At 47.7% G+C, this 17,257-nt stretch overlaps 1 protein-coding gene across 1 annotated transcript; it reads right to left on the bottom strand.

The window, feature by feature from the left end:
- Positions 1–207: 207 nt before the first annotated feature.
- cutc (cutC copper transporter homolog (E. coli)) lies at positions 208–16,665 on the bottom strand. The gene is made up of 9 exons (XM_078412803.1): positions 16,572–16,665; positions 14,284–14,358; positions 11,476–11,535; positions 9,183–9,392; positions 7,323–7,358; positions 5,834–5,967; positions 4,509–4,536; positions 2,411–2,516; positions 208–1,120 (listed from the first exon to the last, which is right to left on the bottom strand). Exons 2-9 carry the CDS (start codon positions 14,351–14,353, stop codon positions 1,009–1,011), a joined length of 756 nt encoding a protein of 251 aa, XP_078268929.1. The 5' UTR covers positions 14,354–14,358; positions 16,572–16,665; the 3' UTR covers positions 208–1,008.
- Between the last annotated feature and the right edge of the window lie 592 nt (positions 16,666–17,257).

The raw sequence follows: 17,257 nt of genomic DNA, 5'->3' as shown, positions 1-17,257 counted from the left end.
GGCCCAACGGGTCCACTCGGGCTAGTCCACGCTAAACGTCTTTTTAATGTTGTTGCTGTACCTGCCTCAGGTACAAGAGGGAGACTGTGGATTTGTATCAACAAGGAGCCACGCATTAATGGACAAGAGGAAAGAACGAGAGAGGAAATGTTATGAGAGAGGAATTGGATCCATCTAATCAACAGTTTTTAATTGTAATAACCCTGAACAGCAATTGCTTGCAGAAGATAGACATAAAATGCTGGAGTAATTCAGCGGGTCAGGCAGCATCTCTGGGGAAAAAGGACGGGTGACGTTTCGGGTTAGAAGCCTTCTTCAGACTGATAGTAGAGGTTGGGGGAGGGGGACTCAGGTAGGAAAAGTCCAGGACAAGTCCGGGCCGGCTACAGATGACCAAGGAGCCTAAAATCCAGAAGGTTGCGTTCCTTGTGCAGATCCACAACCGATTTTCCGGCAACTGGTCTGGCACCTCCTTTAATCAAGACAAAATTACACGACCGCACTTGAAATCCTCCCCGGAAGCCCCCCCTCCCCCCCCCCACCGAAAATGTGGTGCCTATGCCGGGTGAGGTGGCCGATCTCTACCTCGTCGGGACTTCTGCGGCTGATCGGCGGGTCGAATGTGCCCCTTGCGGCCGGGGCTCAGGAACTCCGGCCCAGCCGGAGCCGGCAGATCCGCTCCCATAGCCAACATCCGAGGCCGAGGCTTTTCGGGCCGTTATCTTGGCGGCCTCGGCGGAACGTTCCAATGCCGTTGGGCTCCTCTCGGAGGCCGCGACCTCTGCTGGCCCGGCAAAACGGATAATCCAGAAAGGCTGTGGAACCAAAGGTGCCGGAAAATTGGTGGTGGACTGGTGCTGGGAGCTGGAAGAGTTCACCTTCATATGACCTGTCATGGCTCCCGTCCGTAACAGACCAAAGGTTCGTGATGTTCAGAGGGAAGGGTGGTAAAAAGCCTTGTCGCCGCTCTTTGCTTCCCGCCTCTCCCAGGTTTGACAATCTCGGGTTTTAAACCGCATCCTTGGCAATGGCCATCAACATCCTGATCTTGTTGGTATCAGCCACCTTCGTGCTGTACTCTGCTGGGGACAACGTTGCACCCATGGACACAGAGATATTCCTAACAGGAAGAAGAAGAAGTAGACTCAGACGGCCATAGAGTCACACAGCGTAGAAACAGGCCCTTCGGCCCAACGTGCCCACTCTCCAACCATCATGCTGCATCTCCACCAGTCCCGACGTCCCATCCTCCTTCCCCACCCTCCATTCCTCTTTTTCCCCGCTCCCGTCCGGCGGAGGGTACACAAGCTAGTAAACGAGCTCCACCGGACACAGGAACAGCTTCTACCCCTCTATCATGAGGCTTCTGAACGGTCCTTCCATAGCTAGGGTCCAGTCCGATTCCCCTCGACCCCATTGTGGACATTGGAGTTTGTCCTACACTCTTGGGACAATTTACAGAAGTCAATTAACCTGCAAACCTGCACGTCTTTGTGATGTGGGAGTTACCCAGAGCACCCGGAGAAAACCCACGTGGTCACAGGGCGAACGTACAAACTCCGTACGGACAGCACACGGTCAGGATCACGGAAACATTGAATAATAGGTGCAGGAGTAGGCCATTCGGCCCTTCGAGCCCGCACCGCCATTCAATCAGATCATGGCTGATCATCCAAAATCAGTACCCCGTTCTTGCTTTTTCCCCATATCCTTTGATTCCTTTAGCCCTAAGAGCTAAATCTAACTCCCTCTTGAAAACATCCAGTAAATTGGCCTCCACTGCTTTCTGTGGAAGGGAATTTCACAGATTCACAACTCTCTGGGTGAAGAAGTTTTAGATTTTTTAGTGATACAGCGCGGAAATAGGCCCTTCGGCCCACCTAGTCCGCGCCGCCCAGCGATCCCCGCACATTAACACTATCCTACACACACTATGGACAATTTTTACAGTTACCCAGTCAATTAACCTACATACCTGTACATCTTTGGAGTGTGGGAGAAAACCCACGCAGGTCACGGGGAGAACGTACAAACTCCGTACAGACGGCGCCCGTAGTCAGGATCGAACCTGAGTCTCCGGCGCTGCATTCGCTGTAAGGCAGCAACTCTACCGCTGCGCCACCGTGCCGCCTTAGTTCTTCCTCATCTCAGTCCTAAAAGTCCTATCCCTTGGACTGTAAGGCATCAACTCCACCGCTGCGCCACTGTGCCGCTCACAAACCACCCATCTTTCTGTCCAAAGCCTCCACATCCTTCCTACAATGGGGGCAACCAGAACTGCATGCAATACTCCAAATGCAGCCTGACCAAAGCCTTATGGAGCTGCAATAATATCAGGCAGTGGATGTAATCTTCCCCTCAAACATTCCCCTAAATCCACCGCCTGAATCAATCATCCCACGAGTCTTACCGAAACTTCATTAAAGATTCTCGACACGATCGGGCGGAGCAGTGAAATTCGCGGATGTAGGAGTTTTCCAAAATCCTTTGCATGTTTCTTTCCGTAATTCCGCCACCTAAGAAAAATTAAAATATGGGCTCTTGTCAGAGAGGAAGAAACTACACGCAGGCGGTACCCGGAAACAGCAAACGTTCACCGTTGGCGATGAAATAGCAGCACTACCAGCTGTGTCGCTTAGCTGGTACAGGTTCACCACTGATTTACCGGCAAATGGTGGTCCGGCACCTCCTTTAATCAAGTCAAAATGACCAGAGCGCCCTTGGTCGACATGGATATTGGGCTGAAGGGCCTGTTTCTGTGCTGTATGACTCTATGAGTCAGGTCCACTTCAAGATCCCTACCTTCTCAACTTAAACCTATGCCTTCTAGTTGTACACCCTGGCCATATTCATCTTACCTATGTGTAGGAAGGAGCTGCAGATGCTGGTTTAAACCGAAGATAGACACAAAATGCTGGAGTAACTCGGCGGGACAGGCAGCATCTCCGGAGAGAAGGAATGGTATCTGAAGAATAGTCTTAAGGAATATACGAAGGAATAGTCTGAAGAAGGGTCTCGACCCGAGATGTCACCCATTCCTTCTCTCCAGGGATGCTGCCTGTCCCGCTGAGTTACTCCAGCATTTTGTGTCTATCTTCCATCTTACCTATGCCCTTTTCATGCCTCTAGTTTTCCTCTCCCCTGACTCGCAGTCTGAAGAAGGGTCTCGACCCAAAGCATCACCTATCCATGTTCTCCAGAGATGCTGCCTGACCTGCTGATTTCTCCAGCACTCTGTGCCCAGCTTATCTCTGCCCTCAGCCTCCTTCCCTTTAGGGAAACCAGACCCAACCTACTCAGTCCTCTATTATAGGATACAATGAAATTTGTAATCAGTTTTTCTGCCTGAAATTCTGTCCTCTGTTTCTCTTTAATTCCAGACCAACGTAAGGCAGTGATTGCAGAGGGGGAAAGGATGCAGACACTGACCCCTAGTGGCAGCCTCATGAAGCCCCGCGGCAGGAAGGAAGGAAAATGCAATCATTTTAAGGGTGGCGCAGTGGCGATTGAGTTGCTCCCTCACAGCGCCAGAGACCTGGATGTAATCCTGACCCTGGGCCCTGTTTGTACAGAGATTGTATGTTCTCACTGTGACCGTGTGGGTTTTCTCCGGGTACTCCGGTTTCTTCCCACACTCCATAGGTGTGCAGGCTTGTAGGTTAATTGGCTTATGATAATGGTCTCGAGTGTGTAGGATGGGGCTAGTCTACGGGTGATCGCTGGTCGGCGTTGACTCAGAGGGCTGAAGGGCCTATTTCCAGGTTGTATCTCTAAACAAAACTATAATTTTAAGGAGATACAGGAACTGCAGATGATTGATTGAGAGGCACAGCATGAAAACAGGCCCTTCGGCCCACCGAGTCCACGCTGTCCATTGATCACCACTTTCTCATCCTACACACTGGATGCAATTTACAGAGGCTGATTAACCTACAAACATGCACGTCTTTGGGATGTGGGAGGAAACCGGAGCACCCGGAGGAAAGCCTCGCGGTCACAGGGAGAACGTGCAAACTCCGCAGATATGGCATCCAAGGTCAGGATCAAACCCGGGTCTCCCTTGCTGTATGCTATGAGGCAGCAGCTCCACCACTGTGCTGTGCAATATGTGTTCTGCATGAACAAGGTGGGCTGAAGGGCCTTTTCCTGTGCTGTACTGTTTTAGGTTCTTTAGCCTTCTCTACAGCTCTTTGGCTCAAATATGACCCTGTAGACACACAAAGTTCTGGAGTAACTCAGCGGGTCAGGCAGCATCTCTGGAGAAAAAGGATGGGTGACATTTTGGGTCAGGACCCTTCTGCAGACTGACCCCATGACCATGTATTGCTCTGTGACTCAAATACAAAGGCAAAGATCAGATCTGACAATATTGATCCATTTTTGACAAAATCATCTTCTAGGCCAATCTATATTACACCCCACCGGACCACATTGCAAGTGGTCTTCATTACAAGTTAAAAAAATAGTTTAAAATCTACAGAATAATTTGAAACAAAAAGTGTAGATACCTGCTACAACAATTATCCTTTGCTTTGCCTGAAAAATATGAAAGAAAACATAAATAACATTAGTGATCAAAATAAAGGAATTTTACTGTTCGGCCAAAATGATTATCCCACAGAGATGGATTAAGTTACGTCAGAGAAGAGGAGAATCGTGCTCACTCAGAGATGTGCCATTCACAGGATCCTTTCCAGGCAGAAGGTGGAAGAACAGAGAACAGCTTGTGCAGGAAGGAACTGCAGATGTTGGTTGAAGCCGAAGAAAGCCGCAAATAGTTGGAGTAACTCAGCTGATCAGGCAGCATCTCTGGAGAGAAGGAACAGGTGACGTTTGGGGTGGAGACCCTTCTTCAGACTGAAAGTCAGAGGAAAGGGAAACAAGACATATAGACGGTGATGTAGAGAGATATAAAAAGAAGGAATGAAAGATATCCAAAAAGTAACGATAATCAAGGAAAGGCAGAGCCCACAATGGTCCATTGATGGCTCTGGGCTAGGTGATAGCGAGTTATAGACAATGAAACTCAACAGGACGACAATGAAACTAGTACGACGGCTAGGGTGGGGGAGGGACGGAGAGAGGGGGGATGCAAGGGTTACTTGAAGTTATAGAAATCAACAGTCATACATACAGCTGGGTTGTCAGCTGCCCAAGTGAAATATGAGGTGCTGTTCTTCCAATTTGCAGTTGGCCTCACTCTGACAGTGGAGGAGGTCCAGGACAGAAAATTTAGTGTGGGTGGGAATGGGTAGGGGAGATGAAGTGTTTCACAACTGGCAGATCACGTAGGCCAAGGCGGACTGAGAACAGTATGTGCCACACGACACAGGAGACATTGTGGGCGGCATGGTGGCGCAGCTGGTAGAGCCGCTGCCTCGCAGCGCCAAAGATCCTGGTTCGATCCTGACCTCAGGTGTTGTCTGTGTGGAGTAGACAATAGACAATAGACAATAGGTGCAGGAGTAGGCCATTCAGCCCTTCGAGCCAGCACCGCCATTCAATGCGATCATGGCTGATCACTCTCAATCAGTAACCGCGTGGGTTTCCTCCGGGTGCTCCAGTTTCCTCCAACATTCCAGAGACGGGGAAGAAACAGAGCAGAAGCTAATTCACCCACGAACCTGCACGTAATGTGGGAAGACACCAGGGCACCAGGAGAAAATCCACGCGGGTTTGTAGGTTGATTGGCCTCTGTAAATTGCCCCCTAGCGTATTGGGGAAGTGGGATAACATAGAATTAGTGTGAACGGTTGATTAATGGTCAGCATGGACTCAGCTGTGTGAAGGGCCAGTTTACGTGCTGTATCTCTAAACTAAACTTTGAACTCACCTGTTCAATCAAACGCTTGATGGTCGGCAGTCCCTCCAGTGCGGTGCTGTCACACCCGCTGGTGAGGACTCGTTCAAAGCCCAGAGAGATGAGACACTCCAGGGAAGCGCAGGGGTTGTGTACCATATCGAAGGCTGAAAGAAGACACACACGAGGTGTGAGACAAACAGCGTAGTTGAACGAGAAATTGCAGAGTTGTGGACGCAGCCCAGACCATCACACAAACCAACCTCTCTTCCATTAACTCCATCTACACCTCATGCTGCTTCGGCAAGGCCAGCAGCATAATCAAGGACCAGTCTCACCCCTCTTCTCCCCTCTCCCATTCGGGAAGAGGTACAGAAGTGTGAAAACGCACACCTCCAGATTCAGGGACAGCTTCTTCCCAGATGTTATCAGGCAACTGAACCATCCTACCAACAACTGGAGAGGTGACCTAACCTGCCATCTACCTCATTGGACATGCTTGGACTATCTTTATCTTGCACTAAATGTTATTCCCTTTATCCTGTACCATTACACTGTGGATGGCTCGATTGTAATCATGTCTAGTCTTTCCGCTGACAGGTTAGCGTGCAGCAGAAGCTTTTCACTGTACCTTGCTACACATGACAATAAATTAAACTAAACTTAACTAAGGGAGGCTTGAAGAAAATAAAGTATGCCAAATCATACTTTAAATAAAGTATGCCAAATCACCTTCTATGGCTCACAGAGTGATAGAAACAGGCCCTTCAGCCCAACTCGTCCATGCTGACCAAGATGCTTCATCTAAGCTAATCCCATTTAGGTTTAGTTTTAGGTTTATAAGATTTATAAGACATAGGAGCAGAATTACTCCATTTGGCTCATCTGCTCGACCACTCGATCATGGCTGATCTATATTTTCCTCTCAGCCCCATTTTCCTGCCTTCTCCCCTAACCTTTGACACCCTTACTAATCAAGAACCTGTCAATCTCTGCTTTAAAAATACCCAATGACTTGACCTCTACAGCCGTCCATGGCAATGAATTCCACCTTCTAGTGCTAGTTACAGCACCTGTCTCAACTACCCCTGTGGGGGTAGGTCACACCAAGGGTGGTGGGTGTACGGAACAAGTTGCCCGAGGAGGTAGTTGGGGCAGGTACGATCATAACGTTTAAAAGACATTTGATTCATTTTAGATTTAGAGATACAGCGCAGAAACAGGCCCTTCGGCCCACCGGGTCCGCACCGCCCAGCGATCCCCGCACACGAACACTATCCTACACCCATTAGGGACAATTTGTACATTTACCAAGCCAATTAACCTACAAACCTGTACGTCTTTGGATTGAATTGGACAGGTTTAGAGAAATATGGGCAGGTGGGACTAGTGTGGATGGGACGTGTTGGTCCGTGTGGGCATAGTTGAGCCAAAGGGCCTGTTTCCACGCTGTATGACTGTATGACTCGGGATTACATGAGGTACTGTTATGAGTAATCCTTCCGGTCTCAAATGTACTCACCTCTGTGAAAGGTCACAGACAAGGGTCGAGATTCAGCTGCAAGAGCAGAAGAAATAGTTAAACATCCTGAACAAACACATAAAATGAAAATAAACACAGCAATAAATTCTTAGTAATAGGAAATGAAATAGGAACATATCATGGGAAATTATTTCACAGAGAGAGTACTGGGTGCATGGAGCGAGTTGCTGGACGACGTAGTTGAGGCAGATACCATAACATTTAAAAGATATTTGGACAGGTACATGGACAGGAAAGGTTTAGAGGGATATTTGCCCAATGTGGGCAGGTGGGACTGGTGTAGATGGGGCATCTTGGTTTGCATGGGGGAGTTGAGCCAATTTCTGCTGTAGGACTCTATGACTCTGAATGTTGTCCATGCTGACAAACATGCCCTAACTAAGCTAGTCCCATTTACGCGCATCCATCAAACCTTTCTTTCCCATCTACCTCTCCAAAATGCTGCTGTAGTACCTGCCTCAACTACCTCCTCTGGCAGCTCACTCCATGCACCCAACGCCCCCCTGTGTAAATAAAAGTGTGTGAAATTGCAATTGTGAAAGGTTGAGACACAGGGAACTGCAGATGCTGATTTACAAGAGAAAAGGAGAAAGTGCTGGAGTAACTCAGCATGTTCTCTGGAGAACATGGACAGGAGGGCCTGGTCCCGACCCAAAACGTGGCCTATCCATGTTCTCCAGAGATGCTGCCTGAACTAGTTTAGTTTAGATATACAGCATGGAAGGAGGCCCTTCAGCCCACCGAGTCTGTGCCAACCATCACCCGTTCACACTAGTTCTTTGTTATCCCACTTTCTCATCCACTCCCTACATACAATATACAGAGAGCCAATTAACCTGTAAATCTGCACCTCTTTGGAATATGGGAGGAAACCAGAGCACTCGGAGAAAACCTACGTGGTCACAGGGAGAACATTCAAACTCGACACACATGCAGCACCCGAGGTCAGGATCGAACCCGGGTCTCCGGCGCTGTGAGGCAGCAGCTCTACCAGCTGCGCCACCGTCTCTCCCTAATGTGTTTGTGTCCTTAATTATAAAAGTTTGGCCGATCTCCAGGTCGTACCCACCCTGAAGGACGACACAGTGGCACAGCAGTAGTGTTGCTGCCTTACAGCAGCAGAGCCTCCGTGTCCATCCTGACTACAGGTGCTGTCTGTACGGAGTTTACACATTCTCCTGGTAACCGCGTGGGTTTCCTCTGGGTGCTCCGGTTTCCTCCCACATCCGAAAGACGTGTGGGTTTATTGGTTAATTGGCCTCTGTAAAAAGTCCCTAGTGCGTGCGATAGTGCGAGTGAACGGGGTCATCACTGGTCGGCGCAGACTCAGTCATCCGAAGGGCTTGTTTCCACGCTGTCTCACTAAGCTAAGCTAAATGAAGCTAAGCTAAACCAAGATAAACTAAACTAAACATAACTAATCTAAATTAAGCTAAATTAAACTAAGCTAAGCCGAACTAAGCTAATTAAACTAAACTAAGCTAAACTAAATTAAACTAAAGGTAGACACAAAATGCTGGAGTAACTCAGCGGGTCAGTTAATCCAGCATTTTGTGTCCCCCTTTGATTTAAACCAGTATCTGCAGTTTTTTTTCCTACTAAATTAAACTATACTAAGCTAAAGTTAAGATAGACACAAAATGCTGGAGTAACTCAGCAGGTCAGGTAGCATCTCTGGAGAAAAGGAATAGGTGATGATTCCAGTCGATACTCTTCATCAGACTTAATTTACGGCTAAACTTAATTAAGCTAAACTTAAACCAGCTACACTACACATAGCTGAGCTGAGCTAAACCAAGGTAAACTAAAGGCTGGAGTCTGATTGCGTGAGACTCGTACCGATCAAATCCATGCATACTTGAACGTTGACCCCTCCGTCCTCCGTCAGCACCCCGAACACAGTGCCGTCAGCGCCGTTAGCTTTCATCATCCTGATGTCTCTCTTCATGACTTCGATCTCGCTGTCGTCGTAGAGGAAGTCCCCTCCACGCGGACGAACCATGGCAAACACTGGCACCCGCACCGTCTGCTTCACCACCTGCAACAAACCTGTTCCCACCAAGCACAGGGGCAACACAAAGCCGGTCACTTTCACCCACCACCTGGCCTCATACCGAAGATAGGCACAAAAACTAACCTAAGCAAAGCTAACATTACCGTGGCTAATCTAAGCCAAACTAAGGTAAGCTAAACTAAACTAAGGTAAGCTAAATTAAGCTAAACTAAGCTAAGCTGAGCTAAACTAGTCAGTAGGTCAGAAAGGAGACACAAAAAGCTGGAGTAACTCAGCGGGTCAGACCGCACCTCTGGGGAAAAGGAATAGGTGCCGTTTCGGGTCGGAACTAACTGAAGTTCTGCAGAAAGGTTCCGACCCGAAACGTCACCTATTCCCTTTCTCCTGAGATGCTGCCTGACCCGCTGAGTTACTCCAGCACTTGTGTCCATCTCCATTTTGACCCAGAGTTATACAGCCCTTTTCCCTCTCTTCTTCCCCACTCCCAAACCAGTCAATCGGGAATCAACTCGTCCATGCCGACCAAGATGCCCCATCTACACTAGTCCCACCTGCTTGCGTTTGCCCCATGTCCCACTAAACCTTTCCTATCCATGTAACTGTCCCACTGTCTTTTAAATGGTGTTATAGTACCTGCCTCAGCTACCTCCTCTGGCAGCTCGTTCTATATACCCACCACCCTATGTGGAAAAATGTTGATCCTCGGGTACATTTTTCTCCTATTAAATCTTTCCCCTCTTGCCTTAAACCCATGTTCTCTGTTCTTGATTCTCCTACCCGTGGTAAAAAAAACTCCATGCGTTCACCCAATCTATTCCCCTCATGATTTTACACACCTCTATAAGATCACCCCTCATCCCCATTTCGAGGGATGTGGGATATCTGCCGGCAGGTAGGACTAGTGTAGATGAGGCATGTGTAGGGTCCCCATCCAAACAGTGCTTGGCCGATGTCCACTGGTTCTTGATTCCCCTACTCTGGGCAAGAGACTCTGTGCGTCTACCCTATCTATTCCCCTCATGATTTTACACACCTCTATAAGACCACCCCTCATCCTCCTGCGTTCCAAGGAAAAGAGTCCTAGCCTGCCCAACCTCTCCCTATAGCTCAGGCCCTCGAGTTCTCCCAACATCCTATCTTCAGAAATGTATTCACTTCCTCCATAATTTCATCTACTTCGATCAGGTCTCCAAGTTTGTCCAACCTCTCCTTCTCGCTAACACCCTCTAATCCAGGCAGTATCCTGGTAAAGACAAGAGAGGAGAACATGACTGGAAACTGTGGAGGGGCATCAAGCACAAAACACCAGCTTGTGAAGAGAGGAGAGGGGGTTACAATGTGCCTATGGCATAGAAACCAACCACTTGGCCCAAATGGATTCTGTAGTTGATAGATTGATATAGAACACAAACAGGCCCTTTAGCCCACCGAGTCCGTACCGTCCATCAATCACCCGTTCACACTAGTACTATGTTATCTCACTGTCTCATCTACGCGCTAAGGACAATTTACAGAGGGCCAATTAACCTACAATCCCGCACGTCTTTGGGATGGGGGAGGAAACCGGAGCACCCAGAGATACAGAGTGGAAACATACCCTTCGACCCACCGAGTCCACACTGATCATCGATCACACATACACTAGTTCTATGTCCTACCCACTAGGGTCAGTTTACAGCACCCAATTAACCTACAAACCCACATGTGTTTGAGATGTGGGATGAAATCGGAGTACCTGAAGGAAACCCACGCAGTCACAGGGAGAACGTGGGAACATGCAAACTCCACACAGACCGCAACTGAGGTCACTGTATCTGACGCTGATACATCTGACACTGTATCTCTTATTCTATTGAGAGGGAAGCACTGAATATAAGACGTAGGAGCAGAATTAGGCCATTCGGCCCATCGGGTCTGCTCCGCCATTCGACCGTGGCTGATCTATTTTGCCCTCTCAACCCCATTCTCCTGCCTTCTCCCTCAGAACTGGTGCGCTGCCCCCTGTGGTTCTGGAAAGGGATTGAAGAAAGTTTACAGCATATCGCCGTGACTTTGTTTTTCCCTGCTCTTGTCGATTAGGAGAAATAACAGACCCAAAATAAGCCACCTTCTGCTCACCAATACTGGGGGTGATGCCGCCTTCTATTAGACTGGAACACAGTTCAATTCGATTTGCTCCTGCAAGACAAGAACAAATATTAATCAGGCAAAGCAGGCTGAGTGCTCAGGCTGAGTGTTCATCGCAGATTAGATGGCACAGGGGCGCAGTGGTAGAGTAGCACCTCACAGCGCCAGAGACCTGGGTTCAATCCTGACTACGGTGCTGTCCGTACAGAGTTTGTCCGTTCTCCATGTGATGTTGTGGGTTTTCTCCGGCTGTTCTGGTTTCCTCCCACACTACAAAGGCGTGCAGGTTCATTGGCTTCTGTAAATTGTCCCTAGTGTGTAGGATAGTGCTAGTGTACGTGTATGTTCGTTGGTCGGTGTAGACTCGGTGGGCCGAAGCTCGGTGTTTCCGCGCTGTATCTTGCTAAACTCTTTAAAATCAGTCAGTTTTACGAGGACAAAAGTTAATTCCTTGTATTAAACTCTTGGGGACAATTATGAACGGTGGTTATTGCTGCATGGTTGTGCTTTTTTTTAGTTTAGTTCAACTTCAGTTTAATTTAGAGATACAGTATGGAAACAGCCCCTTCGGCCCACTTGGTCCACATCACCCTTTTACTAGTTCTCTCCTGCACACTAGGGACAATTTTACCAAAGCCAATTAACCTACAAACCCGCACATCTTTGGGATGTGGGAGAACCCGGAGAAAACCCACGCGGTCACAGGGAGTGTGAACAGGGAGTACAAGCTCCATACAGACAGGATCGAACCCAGGTCTCTGGCGCTGTGAGGCAGCAACTCTACCATTGCGCCACTGTGCCGCCATGTGACAATAATAAACGAAACTAAAATACAAGTGGCAATTACAACTGGTAGTTATTGCTGCATGATTATACAATTGTCGTTCTTTATCAATCACAATTTTTTGAGTGACGGGCCTTCCAAAACGCACCATATCCATGGTACCACTTGTATGGATAGGAACAACGTAGAAAGATTGGATAAAGTAGTAATTCACCTTGGCTGGTGACCAAGGCACTGCAGATGCTGGAACCTTGAGCAAAACAGAGTGCTGGAGGAACTCAGCGGGTCAGGCAGCATCTGTGGAGGGAGATGGACAACGTTTCGGGTCAGGACCCTTCTTCAGACTGATAACGGTAGATGGAAGAAAGCCTCTCTTCACCAGCTTTCCTCCCCTCTACTACATCAGTCCTGACCCTAAACATTGTCTGTTTATTATCCTCCACAGATGCTGTCTGACCTGCTGTGTTCCCCAAGCACTTTGTCTTTTGCTGTAAAACTGAGGATGGAAATGGTAGAGATGGTTAAGTTCATACACTTAGAAAATGCTTTTACATTTCTATAAAGGCATTAAATGAATAGACTAACTCTGTCTGTGGGAATACATAAAAATAATGCTTGGAACATCTTAAAAATGTAGAGAACAACGCATGATGGAGTGAGAGGCTGTCTTCAACAATATATCACAACAATAAATGTAGGATGGAACTGCAGATGCCGGTTTACATCAGTCTGCCTTGCCCTACACAATCTCCCTGTTGCTAAACACTTTAATTCCCCCTCCCATTCCTGCCCTGACCTTTCTGTCCTAGGCCACCACCACTGTCAGAGTGAGGCCCAACACAAATTGGAGGAATAGCACCTCATATTTCGCTTAGGCAGCTTACACCCCAGTGGTATGAATATTGATTTCTCTAACTTCAAGTAACCCATGCATCCCGTCTCTCAGTCCCTCCCCCACCCTAGTCACCGTACTAGTTTCACTGTCGTCCTGGTTAACTTCACTGTTTGGATCACCTTCTCCACAGCCAACAATGGACCATTGAATTTAGAAGGATGAGAGGAGATCTTATCGAAACGTATAAGATTATTAAGGGGTTGGACACGTTAGAGGCAGGAAACATGTTCCCAATGTTGGGGGAGTCCAGAACAAGGGGCCACAGTTTAAGAATAAGGGGTAGGCCATTTAGAACTGAGATGAGGAAAAACATTTTCAGTCAGAGAGTTGTGAATCTGTGGAATTCTCTGCCTCAGAAGGCAGTGGAGGCCAATTCTCTGAATGCATTCAAGAGAGAGCTGGATAGAGCTCTTAACGATAGCAGAGTCAGGGGGTATGGGGAGAAGGCAGGAACGGGGTACTGATTGAGAATGATCAGCCATGATCACATTGAATGGCGGTGCTGGCTCGAAGGGCCGAATGGCCTCCTCCTGCACCTATTGTCTATTGTGGGCTTCACCTTTTCTTGATCATCTGGCTGGCTTTGAATTGTTCTTTTCATAGATTTCGTTAATTTGTTGTTTGTACCTTTTCATATCACTCGTTTCCCTCTCCCCCGACTCTCAGTCTGAAGAAGGGTTTCGACCTGAAAAGTCACCTATTATTTTTCTCCAGAGATGCTGCCTGGCGCGCGCTGTGTTACTCCAACACTTTTGTTGTCCTTTTGTGTAAACCAGCATCTGCAGATCCTTGTTTCTACATGGAACAGTGCAGCACAGGAACAGTGCAGCACAGGAACAGGCCCTTCGGCCCAACATGTCCATGCCGAGCATGATACCACGTTAATCTCTCAGCTTGCACTAGATCGATTACCCTTCATTCTAACTCCAAGTGGAGTTTGCACGATCTCCCTGTGACCACATAGGTTTCCTCCGGGTGCTCCGGTTTTCCTCCCACTTCCCAAAGATGTGCGGGTTTGTAGGTTAATTAGCCACAATATCTCTGGCAACTATTATGCCAAGGTAAACTATTCTCGGCCTGCAGGTGATCCACATCGCCCCATTCCCCGTGTAATACGTACCTCCCCGCTCAGCATTGATTGCAGATTCCACTGAGTCCACACACACCTCCATTTGAATGCCTGGTGCCATCGAACCTATGAATCAGATTGTCAGTACTGTTAACAATAAACCTTCAACGTCTTGGTCCGCAGAACCATCGATACTTCCCTAAGTATTGGGTCACAGATGTGGTCAGTTTTTCTAGGGCCCATTGTGCCTAGCCTTTCTCCTGAAACGGTAACCAGTAGGCCAAGTGGTTCCAAGAGGCAAGGCTGGCTGTTGGGAGGGAAGAGGGGTCTGATGGAGTTGAGGAGTACGACTGGGATGAGATCGATGAAGATGAGCTCTCTCCACATTCTTCTCTCCAGAGACGCTGCCATTTCCGCTGAGTTACTCCAGCATTTTGTCTATCTAAGATGAGCTGCTGTAGGAAATGGAGACACCGAGGCTGCCTCGGCAACGCTGCCAGCATAATCAAGGACCATTCTCTCTTCTCCCCTCCCCTACCAGGCAAGATGTACAGAATTGTGAAATCGTACACCTCCAGATTCGGGGACAGTTTCTTCCCGGCTGTTATCGGGCAACTGAACCATCCTCTCACTAGCCAGAGAGTGGTCCTGACCTACCATCCACCTCATTGGAGACCCTCAAACTATCATTATTCAGACGTTATTGGACTTTATCTTGCACTAAATGTTATACGCTTTATCCTGTATCTGTACACTGTGGACGGCTTGATTGTGATCATGTATAGTCTTTTTGCGGACTGGATAGCGTGCAACAAGAAGCCTTTCCATGTACCAATGTACAATGTTCACATAATAAACATAGAAACATAGAAATATAGAAAATAGGTGCAACAGTATATAACCCGCCATTGTGCCAATAATAAACATAGAAAATAGGTGCAGGAGGCCATTCGGCCCTTCGAGCCAGCACCACCATTCATTGTGCTCATGGCTGATTGTCCACAATCAATAACCCGTGCCTGCCTTCTCCCCATATCCTTTGATTCCACTAGCCCCTAGAGCTCTATCCAACTCTCTCTTAAATCCATCCATTTGGCCTCCACTGCCCTCTGTGGCAGAGAATTCCACAAATTCACAACTCTCTGGGTGAAAAAGTTCCTTCTCACCTCAGTTTTAAATGGCCTCCCCTTTATTCTAAGACTGTGGCCCCTGGTTCTGGACTCGCCCAACATTGGGAACATTTTTTCCTGCATCTAGCTTGTCCAGTCCTTTTATAATTTTATATGTTTCTATAAGATCCCCTCTCATCCTTCTAAACGCCAGTGAATACAAGCCTACAAGACTAAACTAAAATATAGGAAACAATAATAACTGCAGTTATTGCACTATAAAGACGATGCTTAAAAATAATGTAAGGTATTAGGTATTGGGCAACTAAGTATGTCATATTCCAACCTCAGCAACTGCACACGACAGACCACCTGTTGCATTACCATGGACGTGTTTTCTGTTGACAGGATAACGGACCTTTATGGCCAAGTAAAGACTACTATTTTACAAACTCTGAACTTGAAGGGCACGAAATGGACTCTTGTGTATTGCCTCAGTGTAATCTACTATTTTTACACTCTTGTACTTAAGTACGATTGTGCCTATTTTTGTGCCTATGTAAGATTTTTACTGATTTGGATGCAAAGAATCTACATGTGACAATAAAGTACCATTGAACCATTAATTGTGCATGTTTGCAACAACACCCTTTCATTGTGTTTTTTAACACTGTCTTGTACTTATGTGCAATTCTTGCTTTTGTGTGCTTGTCTGAGTCTAGGTGTCTGTGGTGTTGCTGCAAACAAGATTTTCATTGCACCTCTACCCTCTCAGAATTTTCTAGACGTCTATCAGGTCTCCCCTCAGTCTACAGCATCCAGAGAAAACATCACAAATTTTGTTCTGCCTTTTTTTTTTTGTTGCAGTTCTTTGTGTCTTAAACTGAAGTTAATTCAATAGAAAATATTTTAGCAAGCTATCTCCAAAAAATCCCGAAGCCACAACATGACGATCGCATCATTTTGTTCGGGAGAACTTATTGCAAGTATTCCTTCTCTCCAGAAATGCCGCCTGACCCCCTGAGTTACTCCAGCATTGTGTTGTCTATCTTCGGTGTAAAACATCACCCGCAGTTCCTTCCCACCCACATAAATTAAAATGCTGCTGTTTGCAATATTGGCGGTGGATTGCACTTTGATTCTTTCTTGGTGGCGCTCCAAGTATCTGTACTTTCTAGCGGAGGTTTCAGGCACAAATAAACCTGGAAAAGCTCAGCCAGGCGAGGTTACCTGTCAGTCTGGGAATCTTCCAGGGTAATGCACTTATTGTTTGATCCAGTAAGACAGGCAGTGAGTGGCCGGGAGAGTGCAGAGGAGGAGCTGAGATGAAGTCTGTGTGTATGCAGCCATGCCGAGCATGTGATGGGGTGACACTGTTGCAACGCCAGCGTGTGGCGGGTTATATACTGTTGCAACGCCAGCGTGTTGCGGGTTATATACTGTTGCAACGTCAGCGTGTTATATACGGTTGCAACGCCAACGTGTTGCGGGTTATATCCTGTTGCAACGCCAGCGTGTTGCGGGTTATATCCTGTTGCAACGCCAGCGTGTTGCGGGTTATATCCTGTTGCAACGCCAGCGTGTTGCGGATTATATACTGTTGCAACGCCAGCGTGTTATCTAGTGTTGCAATGGGGAGAACATTTTAATGGCAGACGTTCATAGATTGAGGGAGCGTCGCACCGTCAGAGGGAGAGTATTGAGGGAGCGCACCGTCAGCGGGAGAGTATTGAGGGAGCGCACCGTCAGAGGGAGAGTATTGAGGGAGCGCACCGTCAGAGGGAGAGTATTGAGGGAGCGCACTGTCAGAGGGAGCGTATTGAGGGAGCGCACTGTCACAAAGCATGTAGGTTCACTCAGTGCCGCTGATAATGTAGCGCTCTTTCAATTCCCCCCCGTCACGTGTTCGCGGTGTT

The sequence above is a fragment of the Rhinoraja longicauda genome, chromosome 16 (assembly GCF_053455715.1).
Source record: "Rhinoraja longicauda isolate Sanriku21f chromosome 16, sRhiLon1.1, whole genome shotgun sequence".
Taxonomy (NCBI): domain Eukaryota; kingdom Metazoa; phylum Chordata; class Chondrichthyes; order Rajiformes; family Arhynchobatidae; genus Rhinoraja; species Rhinoraja longicauda.
Note: the sequence above shows the minus strand (reverse complement) of the source record. Positions and strands in the feature narration are given on the sequence as shown.